Genomic DNA, 24,217 nt, shown 5'->3' with positions numbered 1-24,217 from the left:
ATCTGCTCAACTTGGAGCTCTTTGGAATACACCTTCTATCTTACTAAACTTGTTACGAAACGCTCTCCTTTAATCCTATACAAAGTAACAACAGCATTTTCCATTAGCTTAAGATAACTTCAACAGTCAAAGTGATTTTAAACAAGGTTCAAATTAAATAAACACAATGACATTAATACATATATCCTCCAATGAGACAATTATATATGTTCAGATTGATAAAAACCACAATGGGCCTCATAAATCTCTATACCAAATATATAATACAGCTGCATAACAACCCAACAACAATTGATTTACGCACATTGGCGGTAGTTCTAAGTGTAAGTTTAGTGTCTCATATTAGTTACCTTAGAGTGAAATACATAAAAATAATAATATTAGTGAAAAGGCTCACATACCCAATAATTTTAGGTTTAATCCTTCTTTTCTCGGGCTAGGTGGCCAGGAATGTTGAAGTCTTTGGTGTCCGTCGCCAGGCAAGCGGATTGCTTGGATCAATCTGACTTTCGCGGATAGTAAAAGGTTGTCCTTCCTGGGAGGGAGTATGGTTCCCTTGCTTCCTTCCTATATTTGACATAACAGAGATCAATGAGAATACGGTTTACCGTTCCCCACAGACAGTGCCAACACTCGAGTAACTGAAACTTTAACCTGAGTATAGGACCTAGACAAGGTGGAAGGACTGGTCCGTTGGACTGTTGCTCCATGGAATGACCCCTTTCTTCTCGTATTCGGTAATCAGGTGGGCACTAGAGGTGGTACGGTACCTGCTAGGCACTCTGACTCTCAAGTCAGCGAGGCTAAAGAGAAATAAGGATTAGGGTTGAGCAGATAGTGTGTACTTGAGGAGTGACCCCCTTAATGTGTATCTGTATGTAGGATTGTTGACAAACTTGGATAGAAACATCGCAGATATGATATTATACTGTAACATGTATTATCCAACAATTTATGATATTATTTTAATTAGGAATCATTATTCTCATATGTGTATGACTTAGTCAATATTGAGTTGAAGTATTGGGTCTATTATTTTATTTTGTAACACATTGCATTTTCCAGCATATTTGACAAAAGAACTTGAGCTGTAAGAGACAACAAATACAGAGTAATAAGAACAATCTTGAGCTCTTGTGATCAATTCATTTTCAATAATATATGAAACAAGGACATGCACTTCGCAATATGAATTAATTTGTTTTACTTAGAGACAATACATAGAAAATGATTTCATGGAGCTGACAACTAACAAACTGCAGCAAGCACATAGCTCCAAACATCATATATATAAAAAATATCCAATATTTTCCCAGATTTAAACCATATTTCCTTCATTCATGTTCAACTGCCAGCTTGTGCTAACTATCCAATATCCACCCAATGGGCTCACTCACTCACATGGGCGTCCAAACAAACCAATAATTTAAACCTTAAAATAAATAGTAACTCACCAATTAACATCTTTCTCAATGGCTTCCAAGGCTGCTATTCTCCTCTCTCTCAACCTTGTCTTCTTCTTCGCAGTGGTTAGCTCCACAAATGTCCCATGCTCCCCACCCGCCAAGGGTCACAAACACACACCCTCCACAAAGCCACCCTCCACAAAGCAACCTAGTTGCCCAAGGGACACTATAAAGTTAGGTGTGTGTGCTGATGTGTTGGATTTGATCAATGTGAAGCTTGGAAAGCCACCAAAGACCCCATGCTGCTCCCTCCTTGAGGGACTTGTTGATCTTGAAGCTGCTGTGTGCCTTTGCACTGCTCTCAAGGCTAATGTGCTTGGAATCAACCTTAACCTCCCCATCAACTTGAGCTTGATTCTCAACTACTGTGGAAAGGGGGTCCCTAAGGGATTCGTATGCTATTAATTAATTAAACCCTTAACTCCTTTCATCCTGGTGTCTGCTTTGTACTTTGATAATATTCGATTATTGTTATTGTGATTTATTGTAGTGATGGTTGGGACTTGGAAGGCTCCTTGTCTTCCTCCTCATCAGCCTCACTAGTCTTTTGTATTCCATCTAAGTGACTAATAAAAGTTCTCTGTTTAAGCAAAGATTCTTACTTTGCTCTATCTTCCTTTCTTAATTTACGATTAATATAAAATCATAGTATATGCAAAAGATAGCATGCTTACATCAACAACCAGCCTAGTATCCCAAGTAACTACACTTGCTCCTTCATATTTAGACAAATATGGCAGGTTCTTGAAAATGAATTACAATTTAAATGTCCTGAGTATAAATATAGGGGTATAATCAACACATGGTACAAGATAATAAGAGCAATAAAATTTAAAAAGAATTAAATATACCAGTGTTGAATGGACAAAAAAGTGGAGAAAATGGAGAAGCCACTTTGACAAGGTTCTTGTTTAAGCTTAGGACTGTTAATTAAACCAGTCCTAAGCTTACCATTTTACAGTAGTTATTAGTGCATCTACACAATTACTTGCAAAATAAAATGTAACAGAACATGTCTTAAGTAAATGACATGTGAATATGTAAATATATAAACTTTTTTTTTTTGAAAAGATGTAAATATATAAACTAAAATTAAAACACATACATGTAGAAGTGTTTCACCTACATCAAGTTCAGTTTGCATCTGCTCATCTTGGAACTCTTCAGAATACACCTCCCATATTAAACTTGTTTCAAACAAATTGAAAAATCCAATCACAGAATCCCCAAACCCTAATTTTGAAATCGATAAAAAAAAGAGGAAGAATGCGGTGAGCGTGGATCGAACACGCGACCTTCAGATCTTCAGTCTGACGCTCTCCCAACTGAGCTATCCCCGCAAATTAATTAGTGCACCAGCCGGGAATCGAACCCGGGTCTGTACCGTGGCAGGGTACTATTCTACCACTAGACCACTGGTGCTTCTTGATGCTCACACCTTGAATTTTTAATATTCATATATTTACCTCGTTTTAAATTCGTCAAATATAATATATATTTTTTTCAAACAACGTATATGGGCCGAATTATTTCATATGGAAAAACTAAAGGACACTACTGCCTTGGGCTATTACTCCACCAATTTATTGTGCGAGAGCTTCTTTCTTTGAGATTTGTAGTGGTGGGGTATTTGTTTTGGCCGTTTAGAACTCCATGAAGATTGACCAAAAGAAAAAGAACTCCATGAAACAAAAAATAATAATCAAAATCAATGAGGTGCAACATGATAGTTGCTCACATTATTGTCCTTTAATCAAGAGGTTGGAAGTTCAACTTTAGCCTAAGAGAATAAAGTAGATTTCGTGATTAGTCACTTACCATAGTACAACTGTACAAGCACCCACAATGTGAAAATTAGTTTTTTTTGTCAAAGTGAAAATTAGTCATTATGGTCGACGAAGATGTATCTGGACTGGTCCTACCCCATTCTGATGGGTGTGACCCTTGGTGGCTAGTTGACCCGAAATGGTGTGAGTTTGGTTATAGTGTCACGTAACCGGGATCCTCGGGACGGTCGTCAGCAAGGCCCAATAAGTCAAGAACAAGGCTCATATGTAATAGATTTAGGATACAGGTTTAGCCCCACTATAAAAGGTTATACCTTCATTGAATGAAACAGATTCTCTTTACTCTACATTTATTGTGTTGACGACGCAAAACCCTATAACACTAAACCCTAGATTTGAGCGGTTGAGGGTCGGGTCAGAACAATATCTTATGAGAATTATCTTATTTTTGTGTGAGAATAATGAAAATAAGTTGTGATCATTAGTTCCATGATCATATGATTAAAAGACAATAAATCAAAATCAACTAGTTGTGCATTTTTCTTTTGTCAAATGCCAGTGAGACATGAATTCAACTTTCTATATATCGACGTTAACTTTTCTAACTTTTCTTCCAAGGAAAGGAGCTAGGTTCCGGGGCATTGCGTGGGGAATATATACCCAATTCGTATTTTTGGTCAATTCAATAGTTCGTATTTACTCTAGAGTGGCGGTTATTGACGGAGGCCCAAAGTACTTTCTTGGAAGCTACAAACTACTGGGGCGTAGGCCCAAACCACACCTTCTTCGAAGATTAGAGGACACTTCTGCGAAATATCAAATATTTTAATTTTATCTATACATCATATTACATTCCAAGTTGCTTAATATATCAACAGATAGAAAAGATAATGAATAAAATATTTTAACATCACATGGCACTGCGTATCTATTTGTATATCCTTGTCTACTCTTTTTATATTAAAGGCTTAATTCCATTTTGGGCCCCTGATCTTTTAAAAATGAGCGATCGGGGCCCCCCGTGTTTAAACGTAGCGGTCAGGCTCCCTGATGTCTCTAAAACGTGCGATCCAAGCCCTTCCGTCTGTTTCCGTTAGTTGACTAAACAGAGCTTCATTTCTCATTCTTCTACTCAATAACAACAATTAAACACAAATCTAATTACTCTTCTTCTTTTTTTTCATTATCTCATCTTCTCCCACCATACAAAATCAACAAAACCCATGGAAGAAGATGCATGATTGTCTCTATTCCAAAAAATTACCCAAATCCAGAAATTATCGAAATGCTTAAACTTCAAATCAAAATCAATTTTCCTACAAAATCAATTTCTGGGCTTCCTACAACTTACCCACCACCAGCTTTTCGTTCTTCTTCTCCCTCTCTCATCCGCACCTTCCATCAAAATCAATTTCTGGGCTTCCTACAAAATCTTCTTCTTTTTCTTCAGATCCGCACCACCACACCACCTTTTCCACCATACCATCACTTTTCCTTTCACCTCCCACAACCTGAGCTCGTTGCTGCCACCGCGCCATCTCCACCGCTTTCCTTCCCTTCGTTCTATGTTGAACCCCTCTCTTCAGCTTCCTTTAGCTTCTCCTCAACAAACCCACCCCCACCCACCTGCAACCGCCACCCAACCAACCAAAGGAGAGAGCGAGATCGAGAGAGAGAGAGAGGGCGAGATCCAGAGGAGAGCTCGAGATCCAGAGCGAGATCGAGAGAGAGAGAGAGAACGAGTCTGAGAGATTTGGGGTTGTGGGGTGAGGTGAGGTTGAGGGAGCCATGGAAGCCATGGAAGGAGGAAGGAGGAAGATGAAAGAAGAAGAAAGAAGAAGAAGTGTGAAAGAGGGAGAGAGAGAGGGTCGAGTATGAGAGAGAGGACTGAGTCTTTTTCATTTTTATTATTATTAACTTTCAATATTTTATTTTTTTTATTAGAAATTAAATAAATGCCACGTCAGCATTCTGTTTGGTCAACAGACGGAACCTAACGGAAGGACGTTAATCGCACGTTTTAGAAACGTCAGGGACCTTGACCACACGTTTTATACACGGGGGGTGCAGATCGCACATTTATGAAACATCAGGGGCCCAAAGTGGAATTAAGCCTATATTAAATTGTTAACCTTTTTTGCTGGACATCGTGATTATTAAATTGAATCAGTTATTTAATATGGACATTGTGATAACACTCATCGAACCTAAGAAAAAACTAATTCATTTCTGTTTGTTTTCTTTGAAAATACTAGTAACAGAAGATTATAGTAATAAATTATATGCGATAATATTTTAAAATATGAAAAAAATAGTAATAAATTTTTTGAAATATGTATAGTTCAATCATCAATGTGTGTAACTTTACTATTATCCAATTGAAATATGACATACAGACTAAAAAATGATAGTTCAGAAGCTAACTTTTTTTTTGAACGAAAGCTAACTTTTATTGATCAAGAGTACAAACAACACCTAAATACAGTATATAAATTTTAGGCTTAAATGCATTTTGTGCCCCTGATGTTTCAGGGGCGTGCAAATGATACTCCTCTTCTAATTTTGTCAACGTTTGTACCCTCCATGAAACAAAAGAGTGTAGTGTTTACCCTTCCGTCAGTTCAACGTTAGTAAACTAACGGAGGGGCTGACGTGGCTTTTTTTTTCTTTTTTCTGGCATGCCACGTGGATAATAGTAAAACAAATGGAAAAAAGAGATGAGGGGGATTTGAACTCGGGACCTTGAAGTAGCAAAACACCCATTTAACCAGTTGAGCTACATACATAATTAATATATGTTGTACGAAAATTAAATTTATATCATCTCCTTCATCATCATCAATTTTATATCCTCTTCTCCTTCCTCCTCCTTCTCCATCACAACACACACAGACTCTTTACATTCCTCCTTCTACATGATAAATTAGGCTTTTAAAACATGATTAGCTAGTAAAGTTAGGGTTTAGGAAGGGGCAAACCAAAATTGGAAGAAATTAGAGTTCCTTACCAAAAATTGATTATCAATTTGACAAGAGGGGAAGGAGAGCTCCACGGTTCTGAGCTCAGTGAGTCCTCCGGCGAGGGTTGGCCGGAGAAGACGGTGGATGGCGGCGGTTTACGGCGGAGGTTGTTGGAATGGAGAATTTCTTTATGGGTTTTGCAGCTGATGATGAGGGGAGTTCAGTGGTAGTATTCGTTTCTCCAAAAGCTAAGGGGTTCGCCGGAGATCGAAGCTTGAAGGTGCGGTGGTTAGGGTTTCAAAGTTTCTCTGTTGTGGTGGCCATGGGGCGCGTTCAGGGTCGTTTGATGGTGATGAAGGCGCGGTGGTGCTCGCGGCTGGCCAGAGAGAACGAAAGGGGGAGAGGCGGCACCACCGTCAGCGAGATCTTCAGGCCGGGAGCGTCATCGGTGTAGAATCGCAGCATGTTGCTTGTGAGGAATGTAAAGAGAAGAAGAAGACTGGAGTGACATTCCAGGTGAGGAATGTAAAGAGTCTGTGTGTGTTGTGATGGAGAAGGAGGAGGAAGGAGAAGAGGATATAAAATTGATGATGATGAAGGAGATGATATAAATTTAATTTTCGTACAACATATATTAATTATGTATGTAGCTCAACTGGTTAAATGGGTGTTTTGCTACTTCTAGGTCCCGAGTTCAAATCCCCCTCATCTCTTTTTTCCATTTGTTTTACTATTATCCACGTGGCATGCCAGAAAAAAGAAAAAAAAAAGCCACGTCAGCCCCTCCGTTAGTTTACTAACGTTGAATTGACGGAAGGGTAAACACTACACTCTTTTGTTTCATGGAGGGTACAAACGTTGACAAAATTAGAAGAGGGGTATCATTTGCACGCCCCTGAAACATCAGGGGCACAAAATGCATTTTAGCCTAAATTTTATCCATAAAGAATCCCTTTAACTAACCCACTTACTTGGCCTCCATCTGAATCTTCATGGGTCAATTGACGTTGGATACATTGGATCTTTGTGCTGTGGTAGGAAAAGTTAGAAGAAAACATTTCAGCCACATGTTCCTTCTGAGTTGTTGTTTATTTTCATAAAGTAATTGGCTATTTTATTCACTACAATACAAGCCTAGCTAGATTAAAGTGGCCACTACAAATTTGAATTTTCTTTGAATAACACATAATTAATCAAACACATGTTGCTTCAATAGGTTAAAATATTACTTTTCCTCATAAGATTGTATATCTGATTCATGTAGGTGGTATGAGAGTTGTGTTAGTGAGCGATCTGTAAAATTATTTGTAAGTAACTTATATAGCCTTTGAAGCACGTCTTCACGCGTGAGGTGATAGGAGCCGAACTCACTCGATTTTTTCATTTATATTTTGCTGTTAATGTTGCCACTCCTAACTTTCCATCAAGTCCACTTTCAACTCTTTTGTTGTTTTTCTCACCACCACCCACCAACCAATACATGTGTTTGTTCTGGTAAATGAACCTCGTTTAAACAAAACCTTGCTTCACCATCTTCATTCTTCACTTTCTCATTCATTCATTCTTTGTTCTTCCTGCTTAACTTCAATGTCTCCTCGTACCTCATGCTTCCTTTTCATCCTCAACACTGCTTTTCTTCTAGTTCTAACTTCAGTTTCAGCAACTGAATTTGTCTATAACAGAAACTTCAACTCCACCAACACAAAGCTCTATGGAAATGCCACCATCAAAGAATCCATTCTCACTCTCACTAACCAAACCTTTTTCTCCATAGGCCGTGCCTTTTACCCTCAAAGTGTTCCAATGAAGAAGCCTCACAATCACAACTCTTCCACCCTTCTTCCTTTTGCAACCTCTTTCATCTTCTCCATAGCTCCTTGCAAGAACTTCCCTGTAGCTCACGGTTTCGCTTTCGTTATCGCGCCCGTGATGGCTGTGAACGGAGCGCTTTCGGGGAATTATCTCGGGCTTTTTAACCGATCCTCTTCTGGTAACTCCTCCAACCATGTTTTTGCAGTTGAGTTTGATGATTTTCGAAACGAGGAGTTTAATGAGGAGAATGATAACCATGTGGGTGTCAACTTGAATTCAATGATTTCATTGTATTCTGAGCCTGCTGGGTTCTGGGGTGGGGAAAACGGTGACGATCTGGAGAAGTTGAAGCTGGCTAATGGTCAGAACTATCAGGTTTGGATAGAGTATGAGAATTCACAGATTAATGTTACTTTGGCACCTGCAGGGAAAAAGAAGCCTAAAAGACCATTGATTAGTAAGTATTTGAACCTTTCTGGTGTTTTGTTGGATGAAATGTATGTGGGATTTTCTGGAGCAACAGGAAGAATGGTGGATGTTTGTAGAATCCTAGCTTGGAGTTTTAGCCATTCAAATTTCTCAATTGGTGATGCTTTGAACACCAAGCATTTACCTTTGTTTATGGTTCAAAGGAGAATTGTATATAGATCAAATGGTTTCATTCTTGGTGTCATTTTTGGTGCACTGTTTGTCAGTGTTTGCTGCTGCACTTTGGTGTTCTTAGTTCTGTTCAGGACCAGAAGGGGAGAAAAAGAGGAAGAGGAAAAAATTGAAGATTGGGAATTGGAGTATTGGCCACAGAGGATCAGCTATCAGGAGATTTACGACGCGACAAACGGGTTCTCTGAAGAGAAAGTGATCGGCATAGGTGCGACCGGGAAAGTATACAAAGGAGTTTTGAAAGGGGTGGAAGTCGCGGTGAAGAGATTCAACCACGACACGCAGCAACACGGAATGAGAGAGTTTCTGGCAGAGATTTCAAGCCTAGGAAGAATGAAGCACAGGAACTTGGTTGGTTTCAGAGGATGGAGTAAAAGAAAAGGAGGGAAATTGATACTGGTGTATGATTACATGGAGAATGAGAGCTTGGATAAACGGATCTTCGAGTGCGAAGAGACCATGCTTCTGAGCTGGGAAGAAAGAAAAGGAGTTTTAGAAAATGTAGCTTGTGGAATTTTATACCTACATGAGGGCTGGGAGGTTGAGGTTTTACAAAGAGACATCAAAGCAAGTAATGTTCTGCTTGAAAAGGACATGCATGCAAGATTAGGAGACTTTGGGCTTGCAAGGTTGCATCAAAAGGATCAAGTGGCTGAAACAACAAGAGTAATAGGGACTTTAGGGTACATGGCACCAGAGCTAGTCAAATTTGGGAAACCATCAACTGCAACTGATGTGTACAGTTTTGGAATATTAGTTTTAGAAGTGGTATGTGGGAGAAGACCTATTGTGGCGGATAAGCTGCCGTTGGTTGAATGGGTGTTTTCCCTTATGGAGAAAGGGGAATTGAGTTGTGCCATTGATGAGCGTTTGAAGGCTCAAAGTGGCTATAGAAATGAGGAAGCTGAGAGATTGCTTCACTTGGGTTTGTTATGTGCAAGTGTAGACCCTTGTGTTAGGCCAAGGATGAGGCAAGTGGTGAAAATGTTGGAGGGGATAAAATGCAGTGATGAGTGTAATGAAGAGTGTGTCCATGTCAATGTGAGTCTGATTGGGAAAATAAACTCTGCAGCATCATGGTCTAGGAGTTCTACAAGCTCTCCCCAAATGAAATTTCCAACCTTTGCTGAAATTTTCCCCTCCAAATATTATTCTACAGCATCTTTTTTAAGCATCTCTTGTAACAGCCCTCAGCCAGATTCAGATTTTGTATCAGAAGGAAGGTGAAAACTAAAATTCATTCTATCACTATGGTAGTGTGTTTGGACACCTAAAAGCACTTCCATTTCAATCTATTGAGACATAGATTTCACGAAAAAAGCATTGCTGTTGTCAGGTGGGAAACATTTCCATTTGTATAGTACAAGTACTTTTGCACCATATGTCTTGAGTTTCACTAAATTTGGGATCTCAAGTTTCAACTTTCAACTGCTAAGGAAGGGGTGTTTTTTTTGTCCTTTTCTATGCCATACAATTCTTTCTTTTTCTTTTAGTTCTTGTATCTTTAGTTATATGAAGAGGGGTTGAGGGAGGCTAAAAAGAACATTGAAAGATAGTTTTAAAAAATGACTCACTATCAATAATATCCCTCAAAATCTGATTTTTTATCGAGATCTATGATATAAAGTGATTCATATAGCTGACCTCACTTGAGATATGGTTCTTGAAATTTTATAACTATCTCTCTTTTCATAAATATTAAAAAGGACTCACATATTTAATAGGCGTAAAGAATGATATAGACACATAACTTTATGTATCCACATGAGAGGAACATGTATGTTTTTACAAAGCAGCCTTAATATCACACAAACAAGTATCTAAATGCAGATATAACACAAACAAATATCTCTGTGAGTTGTGGCTGACAATGTGTACGACCACCTTAAGAAATAAATGCAAATTGGAAGACCGTGTTTGAGCTCATGTGTAGGCATGCAATGCAAATATGCAATGGCCTGTGTGGTCCAGTACATTTAAATGCTTCTATTACCCCATTTCCTTCTTACTCCTAGAAGACTAATAAGAGACGTTGACCAAAAAAAGACTAATAAGAGATGAAGAATTACATGTAGCAAGTAGCAACCAATTTCAATTTGGCCAAGTTTCAATTCCATTCTCAGTCCCTTATCAATGTCTCCACTTAAGCTCCTTGTCATTCTCCTTCACATTGTTACCATTCTGAGTTCTGTTTCCTCAACTGAATTTGTTTACAACACAAACTTCAACTCCACAAACACCATCCTATATGGAAATGCCATCATTGAGCACTCCATTCTGACTCTCACTAATGGCAGTTCCTTCTCCATAGGCCGCGCTTTTTACCCTCATAAAATACCTACCAAACCGTTCAACTCCTCCTCCACCCTTCTCCCCTTTGCAACCTCCTTCATTTTCTCGGTCGCCCCCATCAAACACTTCCTTCCCGGTCCCGGCTTTGCCTTCCTTTTTACACCGTCAAGAGGATTAAACGGCACAACCTCAGCTGAGTATCTTGGTCTTTTCAATCGTACCAATGAAGGTAATCCAAAGAACCATGTTCTGGGAGTTGAGTTTGATACAATCAGAAATGAGGAAGAGTTCAATGACACAAACGGCAATCATGTTGGCGTTGATATAAACTCGCTTGAATCCTCCACATCACATGAAGCTGGCTACTGGGGTGGGAAAGATGACAATGAATTTGAGGTGTTGAGGATAATAAATGGAGAAAACTACCAGGTATGGATTGAATTTAAGCATTCCCAGCTTAACATAAGTATGGCTCGTGCAGGACAAAAAAGGCCGCGAGTGCCTCTTATCAGTACGAATGTTAACCTTTCCGAGGTTCTCATGGATGAAACTTATGTTGGGTTCTGCGCAGCAACAGGGAAAATAGTAGACAGTGTTAAGATTCTTGGTTGGAGTTTTAGCAATTCAAATTTTTCAATTGGTAATGCTTTGGTGACAGAAAATTTGCCTTCATTTGTTCTTCATAAAAGTTGGTTTTCCGGAGCACGAGGTTTAGCTGTAGGGATCACCAGTGTCGTCTGTGTGTTAATCACTGGTTGCGGTTGTGCAGCATTTTTCACGCTCCGTAGGGGAAACGAGGCATTGGAAGATATTGAAGACTGGGAACTAGAGTACTGGCCACACAGGATTAGTTTCCATGAGATTGATGCAGCAACAAGAGGGTTCTCTGAAGAGAATGTGATTGCGATAGGAGGAAGCGGGAAGGTATATAAAGGGGTTTTGCAAGGAGCAGAGGTTGCAATCAAGAGAATCCCTCAGGAAAGAGAAGGAGGGATGAGAGAGTTTTTGGCTGAGGTTTCAAGCATAGGCAGAATGAAACACAGAAACTTAGTAGCATTAAGAGGTTGGTGCAAAGAGCAGAAAGGAACTTTGATTCTAGTCTATGACTTCATGAATAATGGAAGCTTAGACAAAAGGATCTTTGACTGTGAAGAGGGAAAGATGCTAACTTGGGAAGAGAGAATTGAAGTTTTGAAAAATGTAGCAGCAGGGATTCTATACCTGCATGAGGGTTGGGAAGTTAAGGTCTTGCATAGGGACATCAAAGCAAGCAATGTACTACTTGACAAGGACATGAAAGCTAGGTTAGGCGATTTCGGATTGGCGCTTATGCACGAGCACCAGGGACAAGTGGCGAGCACAACAAGAATACTAGGCACAGTGGGATACATTGCTCCTGAAGTAATTCGAACCGGAAGAGCCTCAACCATGTCTGATGTGTTTGGTTTTGGATTATTAGTACTGGAAGTAGTTTGTGGGAGAAGACCAATTGAAGAACATAAGCCAGGGCTAATTGAATGGGTTATGTCTTTAATGGTGCTTGGCCAATTGCACAATGCTGTTGATGAAAGGTTGAATGCTTGTGGGGGATACACCATTATGGAAGCTGAGAGATTGCTTAATTTGGGTTTAGTGTGTGCAAATTCAGACCCTAGTGTGAGGCCAACTATGATGCAGATTGTGAAAATGCTGGAGGAGGGTGATGAAGGAAGTGAATATTTGAGTTTGCTTGGGAAAATAAAATCAACTGCAATGTGGTCTAGAACTGAAGGTGCTTTTGACCAAATTAGGATATTCAGTTTTAATTCTAAGGCGTCCACAAGTTGCTCAGGTATCACTCCAGAATCAAATTCAGATACAACCCTTGAAGGCAGGTAAGGTTTTTAGTTGTTGCATATTTTAGGTAATCCATCATGTTTTAGTGAATAAAGGATATCAGTGTTGTAAGAACCGGACCGGACAAGCCGGACAAACCGTAAGGTTTGGCTTAATTGAGCTTGTGGACACTGTACACTTCCAAAAAATAGTAAGTCAAGTTTACTACTCAATTTTCAATGCTGGTGCTTAAAAAAAGTCCAGCGAGTACTCTTGGTCCTGTGACCTTATTAAATGCAGTCTACAGAATCTAATCATTTTGTTCAAGAGTTTGGGTGAGGGGATTTGTAAAGAATATTGAAAAATCAAAAGGATGACTAAATTGGAAGCCTCGTTCACTCAAAATTAATATTCTTATTAATTAATACAATTAATACTCCACGATCTAATCAGCATGTCCATTCACATAATAAAATACTACTAGAGCTATAGCAAGGGGCAGGAATAGTTCCTATCTTTGGGGAAGCTGAGAGATTGCTTCACTTGGGCTGTCAAGGTTGGAATGCTTGGGGATGCAAATGGTGTTACTGGCTATTGGCTTTTGTTGAGGAAAATTTCTTTTGCTTGTTTTCCAACGAGGTGGGGCTTAGTTGTGGTTTATTTGGGGTTTTTTCATTAGTATCTGTTTGGTTTGTAGGTGTAATTTATTTTTCTAGTCTTTTGTTTTTACTTTCTCTTGTATTGGGTTGAAGTACCCCTTGTACTTCATATCAATATAAATTCATGGCTTATCAAAAAAAAAAAAAACTTGGGTCTGTCATGTACTAGTGTAGAGCCTTGTGTAAGGCCAAGGATGAGGCAAGTGGTGAAAATGTTGGAGGGGATAAAATGCAGTGATGAGTGTAATGAAGAGTGTGTTCATGTCAATGTGAGTCTGATTGGGAAAATAAACTCTGCAGCATCATGGTCTAGCAGTTCTACAAGCTCTCCCCAATGAAATTTCCAACCTTTGATGAAATTTTCCCCTCCAAATATTATTCTACAGCATCTTTTTTAAGCATCTCTTGTAACAGCCCACAGCCAGATTCGGATTTTGTATCAGATGGAAGGTGAAAACTGAAATTCACTCTATCACTATGGTAGTGTGTTTGGACACCTAAAAGCACTCCCATTTCAATCTATTGAGAAATAGATTTCACGAAAAAATATTGCTGTTGTCTGGGGGGAAACATTTCCATTTGTATAGTACAAGTACTTTTGCACCGTAAGTCTTGAGTTTCACTAAATTTGGGATTTCAAGTTTCAACTTCCAACTGCTAAGGAAGGGGTGTGTTTTTTGTCCTTTTCTATGCCATACAAATTTCCTTATTTCTTTCTTTCTTTCATTTTCTTGTAGTTCTTGTATCCTTAGTTATATGAAGAGGGGTTGAGGGAGGCTAAAAAGAACATTGAAAGATAGTTTTAAAAAATGACTCACTATCAATAATATCCCTCAAAATCTGATTTTTTATCGAGATCTATGATATAAAATGATTCATATAGCTGACCTCACTTGAGATATGGTTCTTGAAATTTTATGACTATCTCTTTTTTCATAAATATTAAAAATGACTCACATATTTAATAGGCTTAAAGAGTGATATACGCACATAACTTATCCACATGAGAGGATACATATATGTTCTTACCAAGCAGCCCTTAATATCACACAAACAAGTATCTAAATGCAGATATCACACAAACAAATAACTCTGTGAGTTGTGGCTGACAATTCATGTGTTGGCATGCAATGCAAATATGCAATGACCTGTGGGGTCCAGTACATTTAAATGCTTCTATTACCCCATTTCCTTCTTACTCCTAGAAGACATAAGAGATGTTGACCAAAAAAAGACTAATAAGAGATGAAAACAACCAATTTCAATTTGGCCAAGTTTCATTTCCATTCTCAGTTCCTTATCAATGTCTCCACTTAAGCTCCTTGTCATTCTCCTTCACATTGTTACCATTCTGAGTTCTGTTTCCTCTACTGAATTTGTCTACAACACAAACTTCAACTCCACAAACACCATCCTATATGGAAATGCCATCATTGAGCACTCCATTCTGACTCTCACTAATGGCAGTTCCTTCTCCATATGCCGCGCTTTTTACCCTCATAAAATACCCTACTAAATCGTTCAACTCCTCCTCCACCCTTCTCCCCTTTGCAACCTCCTTCATTTTTTGAGTCGCCTCCATCAAACACTTCCTTCTCGTTCACGGCTTTGTCTTCCTGTTTACACCGTCAAAACGTGTACCAAAATAATTTATATGGCGGAGCTGTTCCGCTCCCATTCCTATGGCAAGGTGTACTCTAAAGTTTAAACTATGGCAATTACAAGGTTGAAGTTAAAATTACTTCTTAATGAACCCGACGACAATGGTTTGTGGGGGTGATGGTCACGGATCACTCTTTGAGGGTCCACCTAGTGAGTGTGGAGGTGGGGCCGCCTCTGTGAGATTTGGACTAATCTCTAAATGACACTTACGAAACAAGATACATGTGTAAGGCCGTAACACGCACCACTGATAGAACTTTGATGAACATTCGTGTTGTATGTGTTACGTGCTAAAGCTTGGTTTCAGTGGATATGGCTCAAGACAATCAAGTCTCCATATCTTCTCAAGTGGAGGTACCTATGCGCTCAAACCTGAAAGGTTTCTCATGCTGAATATAGAATATTATGTGCTCTTTAGAAAATTGAAAATGGTTTTTAATTTTAAATTATGTGTGGGATTATTGGAAAAATTACATTTATTTATTTTAATTTAAAATTCTAATTTAAATATAATTGATATTTTTATTTAACAACTATTTATTTTTCTTATGTGTTTTAAATTAAATACATTATTTCCTGGTTGTTTACTTGTTGAAAAAGCATGAGTTTGTTTCCTATTTCGTAGCTACTCTTTTGACTATTATAACAAACCCTTTTACCACACTTGATACACGTTTTGATACTAACTGTGTTGAACGGTTCTTTGGCTGCACATTCTTCACTTTGAAACACGTTAGCAGCTTCTTTAAAAAGACACTACAACAAAACTTCAGCAATTGAGAATGATAATAAACACTATTCTCTTTTCTCTTCTACTTTTTTTCTTTTTTTGATAAGCCAAAAGATTGCATTAAAGTGAGTACAAGGGGTACTCCAACCCAAAATACAACAAGAGAACCCAACAAAACCCAATATTGCCAAACCACCCACAAAGACAATAACAATTGCTTCAACACTCCTTCCAGAATACATGCATCAAGGAAAGCAATGGATGCCACATGAAGACACAACAATTCCACCGTAACAATCCACACTAATTCCCTGATATCCATACACGCAGGTCCAATGCCAACCCGGAATGAATATAGCACAATTGATAAACAAGAACTCCACCAAAACCACAAGAACGAAAAGCACTTGTAGGTGCGAATATTGAGTCCGAAAAAGAAACCAATCAGACTTCTCCAAATAACAACCAAACCACCAGATTCAAACACCAGATAAATATGCACATCCTAATTCTAAACTCCCAGATGCACATCCTAATTCTAAACTCCCAGTCACAGTGTTTGCAAGCACAGTTCTTCAGTTCGGGATCCTTCGCTGCACACGACTGATCCAACAGGTTGACGTATTTGGGAGTGTAGTTGAGGCCTTTTTTCTCTAAGGACAGCGCCTAGCTCGCTTCAACTCAGGCTTCATCTAAACCCTTTCTCTTATTTCTCTATCATTGTTTAATTCTTATTGTAATTGCATGTTGTGTTTGTTTGATATCGGTATGTTATTCGATCCTTTGGATATATGTTGATACAATGTGAATATTTGCTAGTATTTTCAATTTCACATTCATAATTATTTTACTAACACAACCTCAGCTGAGTATCTTGGTCTTTTCAATCGTACCAATGAAGGTAATCCAAAGAACCATGTTCTGGGAGTTGAGTTTGATACAATCAGAAATGAGGAATAGTTCAATGACACAAACGACAATCACATGAAGCTGTTGAGGATAATAAATGGAGAAAACTACCAGGTATGGATTGAATATTTGCTAGTATTTTCAATTTCACATTCATAATTATTTTACTAACACAACCTCAGCTGAGTATCTTGGTCTTTTCAATCGTACCTGTTAGAATCTGTTATATTAGCTGTATTATTTCTGTCAGAATCAGTGTTTTATTAGTTGTCTTACTTCCTTATTTAGCATATTACAATTATAGTGTATGAGGGAAATATCCCTTAATCATAGGGATCTGATTGTATAGGTGTTATTGTATTTCCTAAAATAGCTTTCTAGCCTTGTATATATGACTGATGTATTCTCAGCATAGTTCAATGAAATCAATTCATTCTACCCTAATTCTTGAGATGGTATCGGAGCTCTCAAATTCTGGGAGCCGCCTCTGACTGCGCAAATCAAAACCCTAGAGGACAGCCTTCATTGCTGTCAATCATACTTTTTTAGTACAGCCTTCATTGCTGTTGATCATTCCTTTCAGAATACATCCTCACTGCATTGAGGTTGTTGTACTGCTGTGGCCATGGTGAACCCAGTTGATGAAGTGGTGCAGAAAACTCAGGAAGAACTGCAGAACATCAACACTGCCTACCGATTGAATGGGAAGAATTACTTGAAATGGTCCCAGCTTGTTGGCAGAACTTTGAAAGGTAAAGGGAAAGCTAACCACTTGACTGGTGATGCCCCTAAAGAAGGAGATCCCAAATTTACAAAATGGGACGAAGAGGACTCTATGATCATGGCATGGCTATGGAATTCAATGATCCCAGAAATCATTGATACTTGCATGTTTCTTAATTCTGCAAAGGAGATTTGGAAGGCCATGGAGGAGACATACTCCAAAGCTAAAGATGCTGCTCAAATATATGACGTGAAGGTGAAGACTATGGCTGCAAAACAGGGAAACAAGACTGTTACTGAGTACGCCAATCAACTCAAATCACTGTGGATGGAGTTAGATCATTACAGGGTCATAAAAGCCAAGTGCCCAACAGATTCAGCAATGCTCAAAGAGTATATTGAGCAAGATAAAGTCTATGATTTCTTGGTTGGGCTTAACTCTGATTTTGATCAAGTGAGAGCCCATATCCTCGGAAAAGAAAAAGTTCCAGGAATTAATGAAGTAGTAGCTATGGTCAGAAGTGAAGAAAGCAAAAGGGGAGTAATGCTAGAAACCTCAACTGTAGAAAATTCAGCCATGAAAGCTTCTGGGGTCTCGGCCATGATGGCAGATCAGAAAAAAGGGGGAATAAGCAATATGGAGAAGAAAGGTGAAGGGGTGTGGTGTACCAACTGCAACAGGCCTCGCCACACTCGTGAGAATTGCTGGAAGCTGTATGGAAAGCCACCTAGTAGAGAGTGGGGGCCCCAAAACCGAGATAGGGAGTGGGGAAAAAAAGGAGACAACACAAGAAAGGGAGGACATGCGCACGTAGCTGCTGGAACCAGTGAAGAAAATAAAGGAGGATTGATTCAACTTAACCAGGATGATCTAGAGAAAATGAGATCGCTCCTCAACAAGTTGGATAAACCAACAGGTAGTTGTTCTCTAGCATATTCAGGTACGTTTGGTGAGTTTCCTTTTTCTTTTGGACTTAATGCCTCAGATAAACAATATAACCAATATTGGATACTGGACTCTGGAGCTACTGACCACATGACACCCCTACCTAAACATTTCTCCTCTTACACCCCTTGCCCTAGCAATAAGAAAATATCCACAGCAGATGGCACTCTGATGACTGCAGCAGGTCAAGGAGAAGTTGAAATAAGCCCATCCAAAACCCTTAAAAATGTCCTTCATATCCCTAAACTATCCGTCAGTCTGATTTCCATAAAAAAACTCATAAAAGACCTATCATGTATTGTTGTTTTTTATGACGATGCTTGTATACTGCAGGACAAGCACTCGGGGAGGATGATTGGACATGCTAGAGAATGGAATGGCCTTTATTACTTGGACAGCCCGAATCTGCCACTAGACCTACAAAATTGCAAGTCTTTTTTCTCTAATTCAATAAAGACCAACAAGGAGAAGGTCCTCCTACATCATTGTCGTCTTGGACATCCTTCCTTTAGAGTCATAAAATTGTTATTCCCTTCCCTTTTTAGCAAATTAGATGTGGAGAGTCTTCATTGTGAAGTGTGTGAGCTTGCTAAGCACAAGCGTGTACCTTTTCCAGTTAGTAATAATATGAGCACTTTCCCCTTCTATTTAATTCATACTGATGTGTGGGGTCCCTCAAATGTCCCAAATATTTCTGGTGCCCGTTGGTTCCTTACCTTTATAGATGATTGTACTCGGGTCACATGGGTTTTCTTACTAAAACAAAAGTCCGAAGTCAGCTCTGTGGTCCAACATTTTTCTCCATGGTAAAAAATCAGTTTGGTGTTAGCATTAAGAGGATCAGATCCGATAATGCCAAGGATTACTTTAATCATGAGCTTATTTCCTTTTTTCAAAAGGAAGGTATCATTCATGAATCATCTTGTGTCAAAACACCTCAACAAAATGGGATTGCTGAGAGGAAAAATGGGCACCTATTAGACCAAACTCGGGCTCTTCTTTTTCAACATAAGGTTCCTAAAAGGTTTTGGGGGGAGGCTATTCTCACTGCATGTTATTTAATTAATAGACTACCTTCAAGTATTCTAGCCTCAAAAAGTATGTGCTCTTTCTATCCTAATGTGTCCACATCCAATCAACTTGTTCCAAAAATATTTGGGTGTGTATCTTTTATCCATGTCCACAGTGGTGATAGAGGTAAACTTGATCCTAGAGCCTTAAAATGTGTCTTCATAGGATACTCATCCACACAAAAGGGATATAAATGCTATCACCCACCATCCAAAAAATTCTTTGTGTCCAGAGATGTCACCTTTTTTGAGCAAGAAAGTTACTTCCACCAAGATCATCTTCAGGGGGAGAATACAAGAAAGGAAGATGATCTCCTTATGCTCCCTGACTTAAGTTTAGGACCAGAAGTAGGGACTAGAAGTGTAACAACTTCTGAGAAGGAGACAACTTCTGGGAAAGAGGCTCAACCCACTAAGTCCACTCAAGATGGAGTTGATGCTGATGTAAGATTTGGGAAAAAGCTGGTTTATTCAAAGAAGACAAAGGCCATTCGAGAATCTGTCCATGTCCAAGAATCCAACCCAACATTACATGAGGTAACTACCCTTGATCCTTTAATCTCCACTGAATCAACCTCTGATTTCCAAACTATACAGGAACCCGAATCCAGTTCAGCACCACTCCATGAGGACCTAGATATTCCAATTGCTCTTAGGAAGGAGACTAGGAAATGTACCACCAAGCCACTTTACCCTCTAGCCAATTACATATCCTTTAAAAACTTCTCACCAACCCATAAAGCCTTCCTCACAAGCCTAAACACTACAACCACACCTACCTCCTTATCTGAGGCATTGACTGATAGGAAATGGAAACAAGCCATGGACTTGGAAATGGAGGCATTAGAAAAGAATAGCACCTGGGATTTGGTTGCTCTCCCAAATGGGAAAAAACCAGTAGGATGCAAGTGGGTATATACTATAAAATACAAGGCTGATGGATCCATTGAGAGATATAAAGCAAGGTTAGTAGCTAAGGGATTCACTCAAACTTATGGAGTGGATTACATGGAAACATTTGCTCCAGTTGCAAAAATGAATACAGTTAGGGTGATATTATCTCTAGCGGCTAATTATGGTTGGGACTTGCAACAATTTGATGTTAAAAATGCATTCCTCCATGGAGAACTCGAAGAGGAGATTTACATGGAATTGCCCCCTGGATATGGTGGAAAAACCACTGCCAACACTGTTTGCAAGCTAAAAAAGGCATTGTATGGGCTGAAACAATCACCACGAGCATGGTTTGGAAGGTTTACTAAAGTTATGATAGGTCTGGGCTTCAAACAAAGTCAAGGAGACCATACTCTGTTCATTAAACACTCTAAGTCAGGGGGAGTAACAATGTTACTGGTTTATGTGGATGACATTATAGTGACAGGTGATGATGAGGAGGAGCAACAACTGTTAAGCCAACATCTAGCCAAGGAATTTGAAATTAAGACCTTGGGAAAATTGAAGTATTTTTTGGGAATTGAAGTGGCCCATTCTAAAAAGGGAATCTTCATATCTCAACAAAAATACATCACTGATTTGTTGAAAGAGACTGGTAAGACAGCATGCAAGCCTGCAAGTACACCAATTGATCCAAACCTGAAGTTGGGAAATGCAGAAGAAGATACTGCAGTTGACATGGAAATGTATCAAAGACTAGTTGGTAGACTGATATATTTATCTCACACTAGACCTGATGTTGCATTCGCTGTGAGTCTAGTCAGCCAATTCATGCACCAACCGAAGGAGGTTCACTTACAGGCTGCACTAAGAATTGTGCAATATTTGAAAGGAACCCCAGGCAGGGGAATTCTGTTTGAACGGAATAGGAGTGTAAGTCTTGAAGCATATACAGATGCCGACTATGCAGGGTCGATTGTGGATAGAAGGTCGACTACAGGATATTGAACTTTCCTTGGAGGGAATCTTGTGACTTGGAAGAGTAAAAAACAAACTGTGGTGGCTAGATCCAGTGCTGAAGAAGAGTTCAGGGCAATGGCACAAGGGATATGTGAACTATTGTGGCTAAAGATCATCTTGGAAGACTTGAGAATAAAGTTGGATGAACCAATGAGACTTTATTGTGATAACAAATCTACTATTAGCATAGCTCATAACCCAGTGCAGCATGATAGAACCAAACATATTGAAGTTGACAAACATTTTATCAAAGAAAAATTAGATAGTGGCCTGATCTGCACTCCATATGTCTCCTCACAAGACAACCTTGCAGATATTCTAACGAAGGGGCTGAATAGCAACAGCTTTGAGAAGTTTGTTTCCAAGCTGGGAATGGAGAATACCTATTCACCAGCTTGAGGGGGAGTGTTAGAATCTGTTATATTAGCTGTATTATTTCTGTCAGAATCAGTGTTTTATTAGTTGTCTTACTTCCTTATTTAACATATTACAATTATAGTGTATGAGGGAAATATCCCTTAATCATAGGGATCTGATTGTATAGGTGTTATTGTATTTCCTAAAATAGCTTTCTAGCCTTGTATATATGACTGATGTATTCTCAGCATAGTTCAATGAAATCAATTCATTCTACCCTAATTCTTGAGAGTACCAATGAAGGTAATCCAACGAACCATGTTCTGGGAGTTGAGTTTGATACAATCAGAAATGAGGAATAGTTCAATGACACAAACGGCAATCACATGAAGCTGTTGAGGATAATAAATGGAGAAAACTACCAGGTATGGATTGACTTTAAGCATTCCCAGCCTAACATCAGTATGGCTCGCGCAGGACAAAAGAGGTCGCGAGGGCCTCTTATTAGTACTGAAACTTATGTTGGGTTCTGCGCAGCAACAGGGAAAATAGTAGACAGTGTTAAGATTCTTGCTTGGAGTTTTAGCTAATACTGAATTTGTTGGATAGTCTATTTGAGTTTCCTAGTTTGGAGGAGCTTGGATGGACTGCCAAACATCACAATCCCATCATAAGTGTGGGAAGAATGCGTTGTGAGTAGAAGAATTGGTTTTTGATATTTTGATTTACCATAGCCTATTGTAAGCTTCCTGCACCTTCTTGATGGAACTGTTTCAGAACTGCAGCCACGTACATAACACGAAGAAAACAATAATTAATTTCACAAAAAGGTAAAAGAAAAATAAGAAGGAAGGAAGGAATCATGAGTCACCGAACGTCATAGTGGGAAGGATCAGACAAGACATTGGGAATAAGGAGTTGCGGTAACACAGCACAGATGAATAGAACCAGAGGGAGCGCGTAGACTTTGATGGTGGCACTCGAAAGCATAGTGACCGGAGGTGTGGGGTTGGCGATTGGGAATCAACTCCTCAGTAGTCTGTATACTCTCGACACTGAAACTTTGCTAAGATGAAAACACACAGAGGTAAACGACTAAAGTACTGAAACTGTGCTAAGATGCTGAGACATAGATTACCTCTCAGCATCTCAGCACAGTTTCAGTACCATAGTTATTTACCTCTCTGTGCTTTCATCTCAGCAAAGTTTCAGTGTCGAGAGGATACAAGCTGAGGAGTTGATTCCCAATCGCCAACACCACACACCGGTCACCATGCTTCCGAGTGCCACCATCAGAGCCTACGCGCTCCCTCTGGTTCTATTCACTTGTGCTGTGTTACAGCAACTCCTTATTCCCGATGCCTTGTCTAATCCTTCCCACTAGGACGGTCGGTGACTCATGATTCCATCCTTCCTTCTTATTTTTCTTTTACCTTTTTGTGAAATTAATTATTGTTTTTTTTTTTTGGTTGTGTACGCAGTTCTTAAAATTGAAAAGGTACCTTCCATCGAGAAGGTGCAGGAAGCTTACAATAGCTATGGTAAATCAAAATATCAAAAACCAATTCTGCTACTCACAACACATTCTTCGCACACTTCTGATGGGATTGTAAGTTTTGGCCGTTCATCCAAACTCCTCCAAACTAGGAAAATCAAATAAACTATCCAACAAATTCAGTATTAGCTAAACACAAATTTAATTAGTTTTGCAATGTAAGGTTTGGCTTAACTGAGCTTGTGGACACTGTACACTACCAAAAAAATAGTAAGTCAAGTTTACTAGAATTTTCAATGCTGGTGCTCGACAAAAGTCCAGTCGAGTACTCTTGGTCTTGTGACCTTATTAAATGCAGTCTACAGAATCTAAATCATCTTGTTTAAGAGTTTGGGTGATGAGATTTGTAAAGAATATTGAAAAATCAAAAGGATGACTAAATTGGAAGCCACGTTTACTCAAAATTAATATTCTTATTAATTAATACAATTAATACTCCACGATCTAATCAGCATGTCCATCCACATAATAAAATACTACTAGAACTATGGCAAGGGGCAGGAATAGTTCATATCTTTGAGGAAGCTGAGAGATTGCTTCACTTGGGTCTGTTATGTACTAGTGTAGACCCTTGTGTAAGGCCAAGGATGAGGCAAGTGGTGAAAATGTTGGAGGGGGTAAAATGCAGTGATGAGTGTAATGAAGAGTGTGTCCATGTCAATGTGAGTCTGATTGGGAAAATAAACTCTGCAGCATCATGGTCTAGGAGTTCTACAAGCTCTCCCCATATAAAATTTCCTACCTTTGATGAAATTTTGCCCTCCAAATATTATTATACAGCATCTCTTTTAAGCATCTCTTGTAACAGCCCACATTCCACAACCAGATTCAGATTTTGTATCAGAAGGTGAAAACTGAAACTCATTCTATCACTAGATTAGTGTGTTTGGACACCTAAAA

At 39.1% G+C, this 24,217-nt stretch overlaps 3 protein-coding genes and 2 non-coding genes across 5 annotated transcripts; 3 read left to right on the top strand and 2 right to left on the bottom strand.

Annotated features, from left to right (window-relative positions):
* The first annotated feature begins 1,446 nt into the window (after nt 1-1,446).
* Nucleotides 1,447-2,077, top strand: LOC130742897 (14 kDa proline-rich protein DC2.15-like). The gene has a single exon (XM_057594995.1). The coding sequence runs from the start codon at nt 1,473-1,475 to the stop codon at nt 1,869-1,871; it is 399 nt and encodes a 132-aa protein (XP_057450978.1). The 5' UTR covers nt 1,447-1,472; the 3' UTR covers nt 1,872-2,077.
* A 656-nt stretch (nt 2,078-2,733) lies between these two features.
* On the bottom strand, nt 2,734-2,806 carry TRNAF-GAA (transfer RNA phenylalanine (anticodon GAA)). The gene has a single exon. It is a non-coding gene; the product is annotated as a tRNA-Phe (tRNA).
* Nucleotides 2,807-2,817: 11 nt separating this feature from the next.
* Nucleotides 2,818-2,888, bottom strand: TRNAG-GCC (transfer RNA glycine (anticodon GCC)). Its single transcript has one exon. It is a non-coding gene; the product is annotated as a tRNA-Gly (tRNA).
* Nucleotides 2,889-7,622: 4,734 nt separating this feature from the next.
* On the top strand, nt 7,623-10,141 carry LOC130746804 (probable L-type lectin-domain containing receptor kinase VII.2). The gene has a single exon (XM_057599533.1). The coding sequence runs from the start codon at nt 7,801-7,803 to the stop codon at nt 9,910-9,912; it is 2,112 nt and encodes a 703-aa protein (XP_057455516.1). The 5' UTR covers nt 7,623-7,800; the 3' UTR covers nt 9,913-10,141.
* A 558-nt stretch (nt 10,142-10,699) lies between these two features.
* LOC130746805 (probable L-type lectin-domain containing receptor kinase VII.2) lies at nt 10,700-13,972 on the top strand. The gene has a single exon (XM_057599534.1). The coding sequence runs from the start codon at nt 10,819-10,821 to the stop codon at nt 12,853-12,855; it is 2,037 nt and encodes a 678-aa protein (XP_057455517.1). The 5' UTR covers nt 10,700-10,818; the 3' UTR covers nt 12,856-13,972.
* The last annotated feature ends 10,245 nt before the right edge of the window (nt 13,973-24,217 follow it).

Source organism: Lotus japonicus, chromosome 3 (genome assembly GCF_012489685.1).
Source record: "Lotus japonicus ecotype B-129 chromosome 3, LjGifu_v1.2".
In the NCBI taxonomy this organism is placed as follows: domain Eukaryota; kingdom Viridiplantae; phylum Streptophyta; class Magnoliopsida; order Fabales; family Fabaceae; genus Lotus; species Lotus japonicus.
This window is presented reverse-complemented; position numbering and strand designations above follow the sequence as displayed.

Bases quoted from the DNA above. Each gene is read 5' to 3' on its own strand.
- LOC130742897 (XM_057594995.1), top strand. From the start codon at position 1,473: ATGGCTTCCAAGGCTGCTATTCTCCTCTCTCTCAACCTTGTCTTCTTC.
- LOC130746804 (XM_057599533.1), top strand. From the start codon at position 7,801: ATGTCTCCTCGTACCTCATGCTTCCTTTTCATCCTCAACACTGCTTTT.
- LOC130746805 (XM_057599534.1), top strand. From the start codon at position 10,819: ATGTCTCCACTTAAGCTCCTTGTCATTCTCCTTCACATTGTTACCATT.